The sequence below is a fragment of the Falco biarmicus genome, chromosome 9 (genome assembly GCF_023638135.1).
Source record: "Falco biarmicus isolate bFalBia1 chromosome 9, bFalBia1.pri, whole genome shotgun sequence".
Classification (NCBI taxonomy): domain Eukaryota; kingdom Metazoa; phylum Chordata; class Aves; order Falconiformes; family Falconidae; genus Falco; species Falco biarmicus.
Genome location: NC_079296.1, coordinates 12,424,942 through 12,443,029, shown reverse-complemented (window position 1 = coordinate 12,443,029; position 18,088 = coordinate 12,424,942). Strand labels below are relative to the sequence as shown.

Below are 18,088 nucleotides of genomic sequence, written 5' to 3'. Positions count from 1 at the left end.
ACTTAAAATTAAGGATACACTTAAGCTCTTTGCTGAAATGAGGTCAGACGTTCGTCACTTTGCAGGGTCGAGCTCTAAACTAACATAAGCTGTTTCATCTCTCCCTTGACACCTCAGTCTTTTACTAATTTATCAGCATTCTAAAGCAGTGTGTGAAGCTGCTGCAGAACAGAAGTGTTTCAGATACAAATAGCGATGGTTAGCCTCTTCCCTCTGGTAAATGGCAGCAGGCAGAAACCTCTCTCAACCTGCCAAGAACCAAATGTGGGGCACAAGAAAGAGTTATTGGTGCATGAAGCTTAAAGAGGTAGGGGACTTTTTTTTTTTTCTGCAAATAATGTGTTCAGTAAGTTCTCTTTCCTAAGTCTGCATTTCTGGTGGAAATAGTTTACAACAAGGAGCATGAGAAAACAGAAGGGATGTGTCCAAGATCAATTTGAATCTAATAGAAGGGATAAATGAAAGGTACGGAGGTTAGAAGAAAGGTAGAAAATCCCAGGAGGCACGGGAGCGGTGGAGTGCTCACAGCAAGTGATGGAGAGTCAGAGCTCCTGCATTCTGCCTTTCCATTAATAGCAGTGATCTGGGCTACACAGCCTCCTTCATATGAAACAGACCTTGCAATACCACTTTGTGCAAAAATCTATCATTCTGAGCTATCCCACTGTATAAAAATTACCTTTTAAGTGGCTAAGTAGACACCCAGCTTTATTCTTTTCTTCTTATTTCAAGAAACAATGGGAGTAACAGCACTTGCCTGCCTTACTAGAGCGCTGAGAGCTTTAATTAATGTCTCTAATTCAATTTGAACTCCTTGGATAAAAGGCGCTGCCTTGTGACAGCAAAGGTATTGCCTAAAATAGAATATAATTAACACACAGATATCAATCACGATGAAATTAAGTGTACATTCAAATACAACTTGCACTTTACAAAAAGTACTTGCCTATTTTTCCTCCAAGAATCCTGAAGACTCATAAGACAGGGAACATTTAATGTTCTAGGATGAATTCATATTAGAATAAGGCCATCTTAAACCACCTAACAAACTATAAGGGGCTTTAACAGAAATCTCCATTTGCGCTGATGGATGTGCCTTCGTGATGGATGATGGTGGAAACTGACTGTAATGTGACTCAGAATCAGGACATCCAACATTTTCTCCTCCCGGTACTTGCTTACTGTCAACTGTAGCCTACGTTCTAGCTCAGCCACCTATCATGTTTATTAACAGATGCGACAATGGCAAGATCATGTTTGTTGACGTGAACCAGAAGGACCTAGCTCACTGCATTGCTCTGTAGTGCTCCTAAGTGGAAATGGGCTTTATAGCTTGGATTTTTTTTAACTGATAAATTGCAAAGCTTGCCGACACATTGAGATGGTAGGACAGAAACACCCAGTGAGCTGTGTGGGCAGCATGACTGCGTTTTACTGGGTGCTATAACCAGATGATGGTCTCTCCAAGTTCATGGTCCACATAGTCAAACAAATACTATTGTGTTTCCATGCTGTTAATTGGAAAGTGAGGCAAAAAAGCATGTAAGGGCACTGCCCAAGATCATAGAGTGTGTCTGAGGCAGAACTGAGTGGAATGCTGGATTTCTGGATCAGAAACCAGTGTCTGACTTCTTCAAGCCACCCGTTTAGTGCAGAGATTGCTTCTATGCCAGATTTTTCATGAGTGTTTAGTCTCCTACCCAAGGGCTGTATACTTTTGAGATATTGCCCCCTGCCCTTTTTTTCCCCCATCCCTCTTGCAAAATCCCCAGAATGTATCATACATCAATGAAGCCCCGTAAAGACAGCTAACAAATTAATTTCAGATTCAAACTTGTTAGGAGTTAGATTGAACGCGCCTCACAATATTGCCTTAGACACAAAATAAACCCACTTTACTAAGCTTTATAGCTTCCATGGGGACCAGCCTGGTGGTGTGTTTTAATCTTTAATGTGTAACAACATCTCTACAGCAGCTACAGGGGGGAAAAAGATACTACTAAAAAATTAAAGTTGATGGTGTGATAGTTGTCTAGACCCACTTGTGCTCTACCATCCTCCATTGCCTCAGGCACCATTCCCTGCTCCCAGCGCTGATACAGCCAGCTTCCAGACTGAGGATGTGTCCATTTCTTCTAGCGATCTTAAGCCATATTCTCCCCATGTGTTAACGCTTAGTTAAGAGCCATCACAACTCTAATCACCCTGACTCTAACTTTGACCTAAAAGGAAAGGAAAGGAGGATGAAGAGGTGCATGGGGGGAATTAGTGAGTATCCTCTCTCCTTTATGAGCTGATATTTCCCCAATGTATGATGCTTGCATGTGGGAGGATGCACTGGGATTTTTCTGGAACCCAGTTTATTTGGCTTTTCTCATACTCACACCTGCAATGTGCTGGGAACTGGACGTGGGCTATCACTCCACTTTGGTATGTAAAAGCTCCCTTCCTCTCTTTGCAATAGAAATTCAATAGAAAGTGAAATGTTTAAAAGAAAACTGATCCAGGCTGGCTGATGAAGGAAGTAGTTATGGATGAGTTTAATGAACAGACAAGCAAGCGAGTTTGGACAATGTGTATGGAGGAACTGATCCTTATCAGCAGCGAATCTGCATACCCGTCTAATGGCAAATGTGCTGAGTTTGCAGCTGCTTACTGTGATGGGGCAGCACTGTAGGTCTGCAAAGAGCAGCAAGGCAGAGAAAGTAGCTTGGATGGAGAAGCAGGGGAAACAATCCCCTGAAGCGGAAATTGGAAGTGCTGAGGGTGGGAGCATGTCTCAGTAGTCACCTTGAGTTCATGACCACTTTGAGTGACAGCACAGATGTAATGTAGCCCACTTGGAATATGATCTGTTCCCCTTAATGTGGGGCTAGGAACTCCCCAAACCCCAGTTTTGTAAGAACCAGTCCTTTCTGAGAGGCAAGGGACTAGGGCAGCGAGAGCTGCTACATTTATGGGTGAAGCAGGAGTCAGTGATGAAGGCTGATACTAAATACATGCCTCCAGGACAGGAACAACCACCTCAGTCAGGAGCTACAGGTACCATTAGGTTTAATAACAGTAATATTCTATCTGCAATTGGAAAGAAGTTTATATTTGCCCAACAGAAAAAGCGAACATTCGTTGACTTTCCCTTACTTAATTTTTTTCATTTTTTCATGTAATGCAACAGCTGACTGTCATTTTTAACCAGACTTACACAACTCCGTTTTGTCAAGTGCTGCTGAGCTCACTGCAGCTCCCCAAACACATGCTGTGCACACGTGCAGACTCCCACACACTCCGGCGCACACACACACGCGGCACTTGTGCTCCCGTCACACTCCTGGGTTCAATCCACCCGCACAGGGGCCATGCATGCTCACTGCCATGGGCTGCAGATTTGCCATGCTCCCGGTGAAAGCTCCTGGAGCAGAGGAGACAGCCATGCCAACCACAAATGCTAACGCCCTCTGGTCTCTACTATGTTGCTCGCACCAGCCAAGGTCTCATGTTCACATGCAGTGCTGCAGATTGGCACGGCACCTCCAGCACACCTTGGTTTGGCCTTTCCTACACTCCTAGCAAAACCTTTTCTCTCTGGGAATTACAAATTTTTGAGTGCTTATGGTGGACTCAGACTCAAAACCAGAAGGGTTTCTGGAGATGTGCAAATAAACCCGACACTAAATTTCACTGTAGCAGAGCTCTGTGTAGCCTAATATCCTGCTTTAAAAAGTAGCTACAGTCTTTCTGCAGCATATTCTGCAGAAATAGTTGGGTATCACCTGTTCTGAGGGTAACTTTTGGCCAGGTTTTTGCTCCTAGAGTGAGGGATGCAGCCTCAAGATAGCTCTGCCTGCCCGGGCATGCCCACTGTCTTGGCACATCCTCCACAAAACGCAGCAAGGCAGGCAGATGGACAGGAGGTGGGCAGGAGGAGGAACACATCCTGCCTGTGGAGAGGACTCTTTCAGAGCAGCATCAGCAGTTCCCAGCAATGAGGAGCACAACCGAACACGCTGGGCTGCTGCTGCAGCTGCGTTGCAGTTCGGAAGCAGAAGGGGAGGGGGTCCGTGCCAGGCGCAGGGTGCCAGCTAAGCAAGCCGCTCACCTTCCGCCAACGGAGCCCATGGCTTCGCTCGGAGAAGGGCACCGCGCCAAGAGCATGGCTGCGGAGGCGGGTGATCTAATGGTTGAAACGCTGGAAACAGGAGTCAGGAGACGAGGGCTCCCTTCCAGCTGTATCTGTGGCTTGCTGTGTAACCTTTGGCAAGGCATTTCACCCCTCTGTTTCCATTCCCACTCATCATATGTCTTGTCTGTTTAGCCGTTAAGCACACCGGGGAGAGGAGCTGAGTTGTAGCAGGGCTGTCTGCAGCCATGATTTGATGGGGGGATGTGTGTGGTGTGTGCAGCAGGACAGCCGCTCTCCCACCATGTGAGCAATAGCGTGCCCTGCGCCAAGTGGTGTGCAGCATCCCCTTGAGCTCCCTAGCAGAGCTCCTAGGGTGAATAGGCATGTTCAGTGTGTCGCCCTGCAGAGCCTTGATCTTGGGAAGAGCCTCGAGGTCCTCCCGTAATCAAAATAGCAACAGTTCCTGTCCCCGTCCACCAGACACACAGCTCCCAAGCACCCAGGCAGGAAAACGGGTTGAGGTGATTTTATCTTTCGAAGTTTGGCAGGATTTCATAGTGTCGTGTGTGTGTGTGTGTGTGTCTGTGTGTGTGTGTGTCTGTGTGTCTGCATGCGCTCATCAGTGAAGCCTGGGTAATTATTTTGTTTTATTTCTTTTTTGGCAACACTTTAAAGTAAGAGCTGGATCTTTATAGATTGCTCAGGTTGCATGGAGTATGGATCACAGATCATCAGAGAAACATGAAAGCAGAAGACACGTTTCTCTGGCACAGCATTAAAGGGAAAATAAAGGGGTAATTGTAGCCTAGGGTGCAGCCACCTTCTGCGCCCAGCCTGTGCTCGCCTTTGCGGCACTGTGGAGAACCTCACGAGGGAAATGATGGAGAAGCTTGGGTGAGAATGTCTCAGGTCAGGACCTGGTTATTTCAAAGGTGATATATGCTCAGGAGGTTAAAGGCACCACTTAGGTACATGAATAAAACACTGCCAAATACTTTAAGCTGTAACACAGGCAGACTGAAGTCTTTTAAAACTTGATTTTTCAGGTCTGTTTTCACCCTGAGAGATGGTTGTCAAAGGATCAAAGCAAATCCCATTTTTAAACTCTCTCTTTCTCTCCCTCCTCCCTCTCCTCCCCTACATTTCTCTCTCTCTCTCTCTTTCCTTCGTCCTCTTCCCTCTCTTTTTCAACAGGACTCCACAGAATGGAGCAAGAATGAGAGGAAAAAGGCAGACAGAAAAGCATGAACTGGAGGCTTGTTGAGTTCCTCTACCTCCTGTTTATATGGGACCATATACTAGTACAGCCCTCCCACCAGGACCCAGCTGCTACCAACCAACATGTCTCCAAGGAGTTTGATTGGCTTATTTCAGACAGGGGCCCTTTCCACCACTCGCGGAGCTACTTATCCTTTGTGGAAAGACATCGTCAAGGATTTACAACCAGATATAAAATATACAGGTACGTTGGTTTCCTACAGCACCTGTAGCTTGGGTAAGTTAGGTGGTGGGAACTCAGCCGGTTCCCAGGGGCTCAAGGCTCGTAGTCACTGGGAGATGCATCATTGTTCCTGTTCCACCTGGAAACACTTCTTTGGTTCTTCATGGTCCTCAGCTGGCAATGCAAATTGCTTCAAAGTCTCAGATGTAATGCTCTGATAGTAAGATGAAGGCACTGCGGTACCATGGCAATGTGCACTACATAGATTGAGAAAAAAGGGACCAAAGGTGTGGGTGTACTTCATTTGTGGTGACAGATAAGTTCATAGGCAGGTTCACAGGCATGTTTTTTCAAATCAAGGCACCTGCAGGCTGACCAGGCCTCTGTACCAAATGCATACATGTGAACTGCTGACACCTCAAGGTTCACATGGGCAAGAACAGACATAAAGATGTCAAGACACACATCGGTATGGCAGTTCTCACACTGCTGTCCATGAGTTTTAGCTGTGAACTGCCTACCACAGACCTTTGCAGATTATCTGCATGTATGAATTGGACTTGTCCCCAGGACTGTGATTTTGGTTTAAAAGTCTTCCATCTAAAAAAACTACAGAGAATAGGCAGAATTTGGATTTTCCTTTGCCTTCTAGGTTTTGAAGCCTTTTTTGTTGCTTCTTTCAAGCTGTTCTTGCCAGCTGTGATATCCAGAAATGCACTTTTCCTTTTTCATTTTAACATGAAAAGCTAGGGTGCTCACATGAGCCTCTTATTAAAGCAGCAAGCGCTTTGGAGTGAAGGGGAATAAGAGAGCAAGTGTCATGAGATTTGCGCAAAAACCCAAAGAGACGGCAAAACTCTCATAGACATGTGTGCATTTACATAATTATATAGTCCTGTTGTCTTTCAGAAAGACACTTGAAAACACAACCAGGCAAACCAGTAGGTAGGAAAGGTCTAGTGAATAAGCTGGCAACACGCACGCAGATACACATACACGATGACTGGGGGATGGGGGGAGCAGGGAAACCATGTGTGCAGGCAGTGTTCTCCCCATGGGCAGAAAGCCAAAAGCACTTGGGGATTAATAGCGATGTGTGAGACATCATCTATGTGTGGGGAAGAAAAATGAGTTGCGCCTGTCCCATGGCCTCCAGGGAGTGCAGCGTCCCCTCCCCTCGCACCAGCCCGCAGAGCAAGGGCAGGTTAGCATGGGTTGAAGATATTGTCCTGGCTTGTCCTCTTCATTCAAAACAGCTCAGGGGGAAGACAGCCCCAAACCCTAGAAATTATGCTGCCACACTTCCACTAAGTGTGCCTCACTGTCTTTGCTTGCACATAGCAGCAGAGAAAACATGCCTTTTTCAAAAAGACTTTCTTCCTGGTTGTGGATATCTCCAGCTCTCCTCCTGCCCTGCCTGACAAGGTGTACTCTGATCGAGACTGCAAATCTCTGCCCTGTGCAATGCCCATGGCAGCGGCTCTGCCCTTTGCTAAAGAGCTCTTCAGCCCTGAATGCCACCGCAGCAGTCTGCAGGGGCTGTAGTGGCAGAGAAATGCATGCAATGTATGTGTTCAGACACATCTAAGAACTGTCACTGTAGGTCAGGCCAGAGATCCATCAAGCCTGGGATCCTGTCTCTAAGAATCATGGAGAAATGGGTCTGGAAGGACCTTGAGAGGTCATTTAATCCATGCCTCTTCCCCAAGGCAGACTCAGACATACCTGTGTCACATATGACAGAGGCTTGTGGGCAACCTGAAAGGTTTAACGTGACGAAAAAATCATGCCCAGTGCAGGCCACCTGCACCATGGCTTTGCTGTCCCCACTTTTATAAAGGAGCTAAAATCTTGTTTGTATGTAAAGTCTGTTATTTCTAGTTTTATCTGCTATGGAGCGAGGAACTAATTTCCCTTTGGTTTGTAGGAGACTGGTAAGAATTTGAAGGCTTATCTTGGTTCAGGGTGAACTTCATTTATGGGAAGTGGAAAGGGATCTGGTTTTCTCCATTTTGGCTGGATATTGCCAAAGCACTTATGAAAGACACTTGTAGCACAGGAGGACACAGTGTCCTTCTTCCGACATTGGAAAAATGGGCAGCAGCACTCTGCATGCATGGGAGGTGTCTGAGACAGGTCTTGCAGATGGTCAGAATGCTGGAGAAGTCATTATTCACAAAAGCAACTGGAGATGAGATGAAGTCCAGTGGAAGTAGTTAGTGAGAGAGTTTAGGAAGACATGGGAAGACTGCAAGGGCACCTAGGGATGCACCTCATGGCCAAATACCATGCACTAAACTGAAGGAGGGAGCTGAGGGCTTGGAGAAATCCAGCCATGTGTGTCATGGTTTGAGCTGCTGGCAGAGGAGCGCTTTGGAAATGCACTGTCTGGGACTAACTTTTGCTCCCACTACAGTCAGCTGAGGAGGAGGAGGGAGAGCCTCATGTGCTTCAGCAGAGCAGATGGAGCCATTAGGTAGGAGGCTGGCTAGATGCTGAAGGGTTATTTGTTTTTAATATCTGGCCCTGTTGGCAGAGCTGGCCACTTAAAAATTAGGCCCATGCATTTTTTAGGGAGTGTCAAAATCAGACTTGCTATGGTGGACTAGCGGAGTCCCAGCCAATTCTAGCAGTTAAGAGCTGGACTCTGAGCACATGTACCCTCCAGAACATATCATTTCACAGAAACCCACAGGGGTAAAAATCTCATTTTGTGGGCTCTTTAAATTGACTTCGAGAATCTGTAAAGCTGTTGGGATTTTGTCAACTGTTTAATTCCAACATAGAAGCCTCTTTCCTACCAAATGATGTCTCTCAATTGCTCTTTGCACTAGAATAGCCCAAGGGAGGCAGATATTCTACATTAAGGATATCGCTCCTTTCCTTAGAAAAGCAGCTGATACGGAGCATGGGAATTTTCTGTCTAGTCTCCTCTCTCAGTGTTCCCTTTCTCCCATAGTTTTTTTGGCTGGCCGGTTTGTTCTTTGTCCCTCAGTCAGGCAGTTCCTTGGAGCACTTTTGATTTTGTTGGATGAGGTTTGACATTTGGTAGGAAAGACCACTGCTCTTCCTCTAAGGCCAACAGCAGCAGACCTCAAACCAGCCACAGCACTTTGGAGTGGATGTGAAATCAGGCGGGAGGACCTCACCCATCCCTAATTGAAACACTTGCCTGTTTAGTGGTGATTTCCCCAGTGTCTTGCTGTGCAGAAGCATGGACACAGTGCATTAGGACCATGTCATTTACATTGAAAACCGACGGAGATAAAGCCCCTGTCAATGCTACACGGCAAGCATAAGGCACAACGCAGCATTTTCTCATTTTTACAGGTGGTGTTAAAAAGGAAACAACACCAAACTAAAACATACAACACTCCTCCTTCCATCACGGCTGAAGTCCAGAAGTCTGTCAGCAAGGAAGGAGCTTGGTTTAGTTAGCAAGGCTATTTTATATGCTGCACAAGCAGAATTGCTGTAGAACAGAGAAGCTGCTGATACCTTTTCATAGGATGCCTGCATCCAGATCTGCCATTCTAGCACAGAAAGGCCATTCACTGTCAGTCTCCAAAGGCTCATTCCTCCTTCTGTGTATTTTATTTTAGTAGATTCCAGGTCTATTTCTTGCAAAACTTGAACCACTGATACCAGGAACCATTCCTGGTACCCTCAGTCAAGGTTTGCACCTCAAATGTGATATTAGGAGGAAGGCAAGCAAAGGTGGGAGATGTTTTATATTAAATCATGAACAGTAGGGGTAGATACAATTGCATTAAGGAAGCACATTAATCAGCATTGATTCATACTAATAAGGCTGATTTAGGGGGGCCTCTGGCAGGAAAATGCTGCTTTGATCATTATCTGTGCACTCTGATGCTAATGCGGATAGGATGGCAGATGCTGAGAGTGGTTTGTGGGATGTCTGAATATTCATTATCACTATCCTTGTTGTTGTTCCTAGTCATGAGAGCCTTGGGTACTAGGTACTGCACGAAGGCTGGAAAACAGATGAAGCTCAGCTTGGTTTTGGGACTAGGGCACTGCTCAAACCAGAGAACATTCCTGTTACCACAACATAATTAACAGCTTCAGTCCACCTCTTTGAAGTATATTGTTGTGTTGTCCTCTTCTCTTCTTCCAGGAACTGATTATTTAGCTATAAGGCAAAGCAAAAGAAACAGTAGACTGAGCACTTGAATACACTATGCAAATAGCCAGGCAGAAGCACTGACACAAAGGCATTTTGCTAATGGTGCTGCTCAGTTTAAGCAAGTTCTAGAAAAATGAATCTTTTTTTCAGAAAAAAATGAGGCTTTGTTGTTCGATGTCAGAGGTGAGACAGGGGAGGCAAAGAGGGAGGGGGTAAGGTGGTCTTGTTCAGCTGGGTAGACAGGCTGCCTCTGCCAGTTTTCCCATAGCAAAGCAGGGGCAGGACACCCCGCCTTGGGAAGAGGGACTCAGTTAGACTGGCAGAGAGGTCATACGGGCAGAGTTTATATTTTTGCCCCAGGCTCATGGTGTGGCTGTGGGTAAGCTCACTCCTCTGCGCCTTGGTTCCCTCCCCACCCCCCAAGGATGGGAGATGAGAGCATTTTTCTGCTCTGTGTTGCTGGGTAGACTTAATTAAATGCTGCAAGACGTTTGGACATAAGGGACGACAGCAATATGAAGTGGATGATCACACAGGGCTGGAAGGGGAGTGTGCATGTGGAAGAAGAAATGTGGATTTTCCACGTGTGGGAGTTTAATTCCATTTTCTGAAATGACAGTAGGGACAGGGAAATCTGGCTCTCTGTGCAAGAGAGCAGGGAAACCCTGGGGTATAAAAAAAGAGATCTGCTCGCCTTGCAACTTCTCCTGCAGCAGGACCATTTAGAGGCTGCCTAATTTCATGAAGCCTGCAAATACAGAATGCTTCTGAGACCTCTGCCAAGTCTGGTTGGAATGCACTACAGATTCAAAACTTAGTGGGGGATGTGACAACAAACCAGCCAGTCCTGCCCCATCCCTCTGCCTGCAGGTGACAGGACAAAACTGACTGCTTACGTACACACGTTACAGTAAGGTCTCTGGGTATATAAAAAGGAAATACAGCTCCCGAGACAGGAAAGGTTGTGAGTAAGTAGCTGCAAAAGCTAGCTATAAATTGGTTGGGATGTGGCCTGGGGAAAAAATGCTGATTCCACCCCCCCAAAAAAACCATATTGTTTCATAAGGAGGGTGGTGCAGGTCTGTGACAGGTCGATGGAGAGGTGAGGGTTATCTCCATCTTGGAGTTTTCAAGGTTTGGCTGCACAAAGCCACAGCCGATGTGCTCAAGAGCCGGTGACAGTCCTGCTTCAAGTGGGAGGCTGGATTAGGGATCCCCAGGGTCCCATCTAACCAACATCGGTGTGATTTCCCTGTGTCTCCGATTCAGAGTGGACACTAAACTGGGTGCTCATAAAGGGATTTGCACTGCTGAATGTATTCAGCCACACTAGAGATTTTTATTTAGTCCTAGAAATCCACAAATCTGAGCAACTATGTGCTCTCTAAATGTGTCATTCCCTCGGCATAGAGGAGGAGAATTATCATGAAGCGAGGATCTTTGCTGTGCACGTAGCACAGGCTACAGTTGACTCAGAAATGCATATGCTGTACTGCTGCTTGAACTTTCTCTTAGAGGAAAAAAAATTAAAAAAGGAAAAAAAAAATTTGGTCTCACAAAATTGTCTCACAAAACTTTCAGAGTTTTATGGCACCACAAATTAAAAACAATGAGCCAGATTCTCTGTGACATAAATATGTGAAGCTGTTGACTTCAAGGAAAATTCACCAATTTATTGGCTGGAGAATCTGTTCTAGCACATCCAGCATCACCCACTGCCCAGGACCTGCGTACCCAGCACCAGGGTTTATAAGGCTGCGTGCCTGGCTGGCTGGCTGGCTGGGAGCATTTTGAGTATTTATTATTTCTAAGCAGAAGCAGAATGCAACTCCAGCATTGAGGAACTGGACTTAGACAATCTGGCTAGTGAATGTGGGGTTTCTATGACTGTTTTTAGCAGCTTCTATCACAACAGTTTTGCCTTTCCTGGCCAGAACTTCCAGGCAGGTTTCATGCAAACCTGTGATTCCCACAGCTGAGGAACTGATCTGGCAGAAAAATAAGCTGGCAAGAAAAAAGGAAAAGAAAAAAAAAAACAGAAAAAGAGTCAGTTTTCAACTAGATAATTTTTCTGGTCTTGCTCATTGTGTGATAGCGAAGGGACAGGACTGTGCAGAGGAAGGCGAGAAGGGGACTGAGGGGACTGGTGAGAGTGCTGTTTTCAGCAGCAATGTGGATTAAAGTTGTATCAAAGTGATCGTGAAAAAGCATGCTAAGTTTTGGCAGAGACAATATCTATTAGAGGTGCTTCCACCATTTTTGCAGTCCATTCTTCTCCCATTTCTCCACTCTTCATTGACTTTTTTTGCTGTCTCTCTATTGCATTGAATTTAATCTACTGGTCACTAGAGCTGTACAAGTAATTGATTTTGTGGTTCACTGGCTGTACGGAACGAAAATAACATTAAAAATGGGTTGATCTGAAGTGGACGTTTGTTCAACTTTTCAGTAAAATGAAAAAATCAAAACATTTCATTTTAGGCTCAGTGAAAGGTTTAAGCTTTGCTGCTTGTTTTCATTTTAGTAATCCAGTGAATTTTGGGTGGTTTTTTTTCTTTTTTTCCCAATTTTTAAGGTATAAAAATTCATCTCAAAACACAAAGTCAGCTAATGCCACTTGAAAAATGTCAAAAGGGAAATGTTTTAATTTTGAGTGCATTTTGTTTGGCTGTTCGCTCTTCAACTTGCTCATTCAATTTATGTTGAATTTGCAAGTAGTATTTATGCCCTTGAAATAGGGAAGGAGGGGAAAAAAAAGAAGTCTGGCTGTCCTTATTGTTCACTCTGCAACTCTGAAATCTTAAAATTCCCCAGGGTTCAGCTTTGACTTCTCTTGGGTTCAGCTTTTAGCATCTTAGGATAAAGAGAAAAAAAAAAAAAAAAAAAAAGCATTTCCCCAGCAGCGCTGGGCAAGGAAGGCAGAGCCAAGATGAGGAGGAGGATTGCAGCTTTGCTGTGGGAAGGCTCATGCTCATTCAAAACAAAGCCAGATGCTGAGGCCTGAGTGCTACTGACTGAGACAAACTGTACAACACAGGTGCAGGCACAGTTCCTCTCTCACACACGCATCCTGGCAAGTTTTCAGTCCTGTTCCAGTTGTTTGGATGCCTGAAGCATCCAAAAAAGCACCGTGAAGGTTCTTCTCAAACAGCATTAAGGTGGTGCTTTGCACTGGTACAAATTGATAGGCACTGTTAGGCTTTTTAATCTTTGCTTTGGCTTTTTTAGTCATGCTGAAGTTCTGCTGACAAGGTTTCCCTATTAGAGTTTTTTATGCTATCTGTTTAAAGGGGACATCAACTTTTATGTTTTCCAGTCAAAGGGAAGGTTTTTTTAGCAGAGGCAAGGCAGCTATTGAAGGACAGAGGGAGCTGAGATGAAAGGAGGCTCTTGCCTCTGCGTGGAATGAGCAATGGAAATCCTTACAGCGTTGCATGGCAAAAAATACGAAATCTCCATAGTTTACATTATGCATGTAAACGAGTGATGTACATTGGTTTGTAATCAGTAAATGCCTTGTAAATAAATGTGTGTAAACCAAAAATTTAAATCTATTTCCATAGTGCATGTAAACAATGAAGCCTAGTGTTCTCTTCAATGTAAATGTTAATCTAAAAATGACATTACTACAAGTTTATCCAACTTTACAAGAGACCCACAATTTACATTCCTGTCTCACCAGCTCTAACACAGCAGTTTGGCAAACACGAGCCATTCAGTGATGGGCGTAAACCAGCCAATTCCGTCATGTAGCCTCTCCTTTAGCCACAACCTTCATTCTTCATGCAGTTCAGGGACCACTGTTGTTACATTCCCTGCACAATGTGTCTCCCTGCTTATGGGAAGCTTTTAATATATTTGCATAAGCAGAAGAAAGGCAGGAGTGGGGGATGGCAGGGACTAGCTCCAGCTGAGCTGTACAGTGCTTAGTCCTGGGAGTGCTGGGCTGAGCAGACAAGGAGCTTGGCCCCCATCGGGGCTGGAGGAGCAGCTGCTCTGGCTGGGATTGGATTCAGATGGCGAGGCCTTGCGAACACCACTGACAGCTGCAGGACTTGACAGAAAGACACACCTCTCCTTCTCTTTGATATTCTTGAGAACAGAGGGCAAATGGAAGGGTAAATGGCACCAGCCTTTGATATGCTCAGAGCTGCTAAGTCACAGGAACAGAACATCTGTCCGAGCTTTGGGGAAGGGGGGACCCACATCTCAATGTGGCAGCCGATGCCCAGGCCATGGGGAATGGCGCAGAAGCAATGCAGCTGATAAGTTCACATGCTGATAGGGCGCTTGTGGTTAGGACACGCCAGTTCCTCGGGAGAAAAAGCATGCACGTGAGCTGTATGCCTGGAAAGGCATATCGCTAACCGGGTGCCCTGCCTGCTGACCCGGGTAAGCTCTTAGCTGGATCAGCTGAGCAGCAGCTCAGTCCTGCAGAGTTGCATGCTCAGTCACGGAAGTTCCCTTTCTGAGTCCAGAACAAAATATTTTAACTGCTCGTCCGATGAATCCCAGAAGCAGCGCAGACAAATATTTTTAGTCGCTGAACCTTTCCAAAGAGATCTGGACCCTGCTGGGCTCAGAGGAAGCTGTCTACATGGTCCCCTCTGAGACCCTGCTTGGTGGGGGGATTTTTCCCCTCTGCCTGACAAGTGGTGAGCTGTGCCCAGCAGGACTCCCAGGGCAGCTCCCCAGCATGCTGCCACAGCAATGACTCTGCACGTTCAGCTCAGACTTCTTCAGACCAGCAGACCATGGTCCACTGGCTAGGGAACATACTGTAAAGACTAACAACCCAAGAAGCCTTCACTTTTTTTTTTTTTTTTTTTTTTTTTCCTGTGAACAGATTATTAATTCTGCTTTCAAATCAGGCAGATGCTTATTTCAGCAAGAGAAGCTGTTACATTATATATATAAAAAAAAAAGTCATCCTGTTAGATATATGGAATAATTTTGTTCTGGCACCAGTAGTACTGGGAGATGGCATGACTGTACCTATTATAGGGGTTTTTCTATTTCTGGATCCCTCTAATGTTTCCCTTGGGTTCCAGAAAGTTTTTTTTTTCCTTTCTTTTTTACTGATTGCCACCCACCAGCCTCTGTAAATGGAACAAGCTGCATCCCACCGGGGCACTCGGAGCCATTCAGGCTGGTTTCCTGTGTTAAACTACTAAGCACAGATAGTGAACCCAAGGACACATCTGAAAAGAAGCCCAGGACCCAGCTTTACCCGCTCCAGGGAGGGCGAAGGGTTTGGGTTAACCCTTGGTGCCAGGATATCCTCTCTAGGCAGTGTGAAATCCAGCGTGCCCGTGCGGAGCCAGCGGTTCCTCCATGTGCGGCAGCACATGTGTGCCCGGCGAAGCAGCCGGCAGCATGCGGGGCGGGTGGCTGCAGCCTCAGCATCCCCAGGAGAGCCCTGGACAGGTGGTACCCACTCTGCTCCTGGGGCACGGTGTGGAGGCAGCCTGAGGGCTGCCAGGGCTGGGCACTAGGGATGCTGTTTGCTGCCGACCTGGAAGCTCTGTGTCTTGGGCGATCAGACCCAATTTCACATCTACAGCACTCTGCAGCCTTCCACTGCTGACACAGTGATCACGAAGTATTTATAGGAAGCTGCAATGAGGTTCCCTTCATCAGGGAGTAATTTTTGGTGGTTAAATACATCCCATCAGGTGAGAAATAGCGAGAGGGATGGGAAGAGAGGGGCAGGGACGGGCGGTATTTACACCCACCTAGCTGTCTGGGCTGGAGGCACCCTGCAGCCCAAGCAGGTGCTGCCTCTTCCTCCTCCCTCCCTCGCAGCTGCCTGGCTCTCCAGCTCCTCTTTCAACAGGACAGACATCATCCCTGTCCCAGTCCTCTGTGGCGTGGGAAAGCCTCCTACCAGCACCAGTGCCTGCCCTGAAAGACAAGCCTTGAGGTCTGACACCAGCAGCTGGGAGCAGGGCCAGGCTGGGGCGTAGCGGAGGGATGGGATTCTCCAAGGTATCTGCTATGCTTCTAAATCAAAGTCCCGCTGACAACACAGAGCACTAAATGCCTGCCTGGGGCTCTGCTCCTACAGTCATGTGACGACATCAGAATTTAAGCTTTAATTAAGAAACAAGTGCAAGGGAGGGAGGGAAGAGTGTCTAGCCCTTATGACTGCAAAAGAAAGCTTGGAAACATGACCCGAGTGCAACCAACATCTGCTTTAATGTGCAGACGGCTCCCAGCAGAGGGGTAAGCAGCCGGGAGAAGAAGCCATTACATCAAATTCCCAATCAGGTCAGGCCTGCTTGTGCTTCTGCTTGCAATGAAAGAGCTTACTCGGAGAAAGGAGAGTTTCCCTAAAAGCTGTGCTAGGGCAGAATTACACCAGCCTGCCTTCTCTTGCTGTACGTGGCTCTTCTGCAGCCTTGTGGGGCCAAATCCCACCCTGCTACAGCCTCTGCTTGTGCATAGCCACGTCTAGCGGTGGCAAGTGCCAGCTGACCGCCCTGTGCTCCCACAGCCTGATCCGGGCCCATGGTGTGCAGCTCCTTTAAAGACGCAATGTGGAAATCCTCAGCTCTGGGAAGTGGCAGAAGATGTTTTGCCTCCTGCAGTTCCGTAGCCCAAACTGAAGGGACCCCTTTGCTCTGCCCCTATGGCATGCTGCCCTTCGACACCTGCCAGTCCGAAAACCCGTGCTATGCTTTCTCCTGCCCTCAGTTTCAGCAAGGGCAAGGGGAAACTAGATGTTTTAGAGAACAGTTAAGAAGCAGCCTCTGGACACTCTCCACCTCCGAGGCATACAGCTTTGGCAAGGTTCATTGAAGAAGAGCCCTATACGATGGCTTTGCTCTCAGCTAGCACAGCAGCATTTGGAGGCTCAGATATGGCTGATATTGCAATAGCCTCTTGTTGCCATGAATGTGTATAATGAAAAGCCAGTGGAAGAGCTGTTCCCCTGCAGCTTAGAGCTGAGACCTGTCTCTGGGCTCTGACTGATTTAGTCACAGCTCTTGCAAGCATCCTGACACTGACCGCCCTGCTGATGTGGCTACAGATCTTGTCGTCTCTGCAATAAAAGCGCCCCTTTACAAATGACAGAGAAAGGTTTCGTGGACTGGTAGCGGCTGGCAGGTCTGGTGGAGCACAGGCTGGGTTTAATCAGTGATTTCAGCAGCTGGCCATCACAGCGTACCCTGGGGATTCAGCCTGGATGAGGCTGCAAACCCTGGCCAGTGAGGGACACTGCCTCCCCACAGCTACCTGGAGATGGAAGAAACAACATTATGTCGGGAGGGAAAAGGTGTTTTCATTGTCTGTGCGTCCCTGCCCAACCTCATTTTGCTTTTCCTCCCCTTTCTTTCATATTGGTTCTTTCTCTCTCAGCAAGGAAAACCTGCCTACTGAGTATTCAGCATTAAATATTTCAGTGGTAGCTTCCAGCTCTTGAACAAAAACCCAGAAAGAACATTACTTCTCACTCCTCTCCAAATGTCCAGGGCTCTCCCTGGGGAGTGCAGGCACACAGCCTGGGTAAGGCTACTAAGAGAGCTTGATACACAGGCAGAATTGCATGTCGCATGGTTAAGAGCAAGCAGGAGAGACAGGAATAAGAAAAGAAGGTTGTTAGCTTCATCTCTGGATAAAGCTCCCCACCAGATCAATATGTTCTCTTTGCATTTTGCCTTTCCCCACCCCCTGTTTTCTTCCCCTTACCCCCATTCATGCACAGACTGTGAACGTCTCAGATTCCCCCCTCCCACCTGTAAAGGACTCCTGGCTGTTTCTGGGGAGTGTTTGATATTTGAAATCGGTGCCGTAGCAGTTCAGCAGGCGAGTGTTGCCGAGTCACATGACAAACTGCATCTCAAGACTGTTTAATGTCTCTTCAAAGCCCACACTTTCAGAGTCCTGTGATTATGTAAAAGTCTCAACACAATTTTTAAAGTAAGTTTACAGCCCTCATAATTGCAGAGGAAAACTTGATAATACGACTCCTACATAGTCAGAAAGCAGAAGGCAAAAAAGAAGGGGGGGAGGGGGGGGACACGGGAACCCTGAAGTTTATCAGATTTAAAAAGTCTCATGAATTTTAAAACCAATCTCTTAATTCTTTTTTTGAGCTTGACTCATGATTTTCAAACAGTTAGCAATATGGCTGTAGGGATTGTAAGGCTGGTTTGTTATCTTATTAGATAACTTACATAAAATATCCAAACCCGTGGAGACTCAGAGATTGAGTATTGCACTTCAGTACACAGCTGGAGAGAACAGTGTCTCTTCTGCTGTATAGATGCTGAGATCTCCTCTTAATCCAGGTCTCCAGTCACTACTGCAGCATAAATATTTCCCCAAATTATATTAGTGCTAATCATATGAATGAGAATAGCCATAATATTGATCT

The 18,088-nt window shown here is 46.4% G+C and overlaps 1 protein-coding gene across 1 annotated transcript in view; it reads left to right on the top strand.

The window, feature by feature from the left end:
• BRINP1 (BMP/retinoic acid inducible neural specific 1) overlaps window positions 1-18,088 on the top strand; it is an 88,317-nt gene that overhangs the window by 22,737 nt on the left and 47,492 nt on the right. Inside the window, exon 2 of the mRNA XM_056352944.1 lies at window positions 5,315-5,582. Coding sequence (XP_056208919.1) covers window positions 5,365-5,582 — 218 coding nt within the window. The 5' untranslated portion in view covers window positions 5,315-5,364. The remainder of the gene's footprint in view (window positions 1-5,314; window positions 5,583-18,088) is intronic.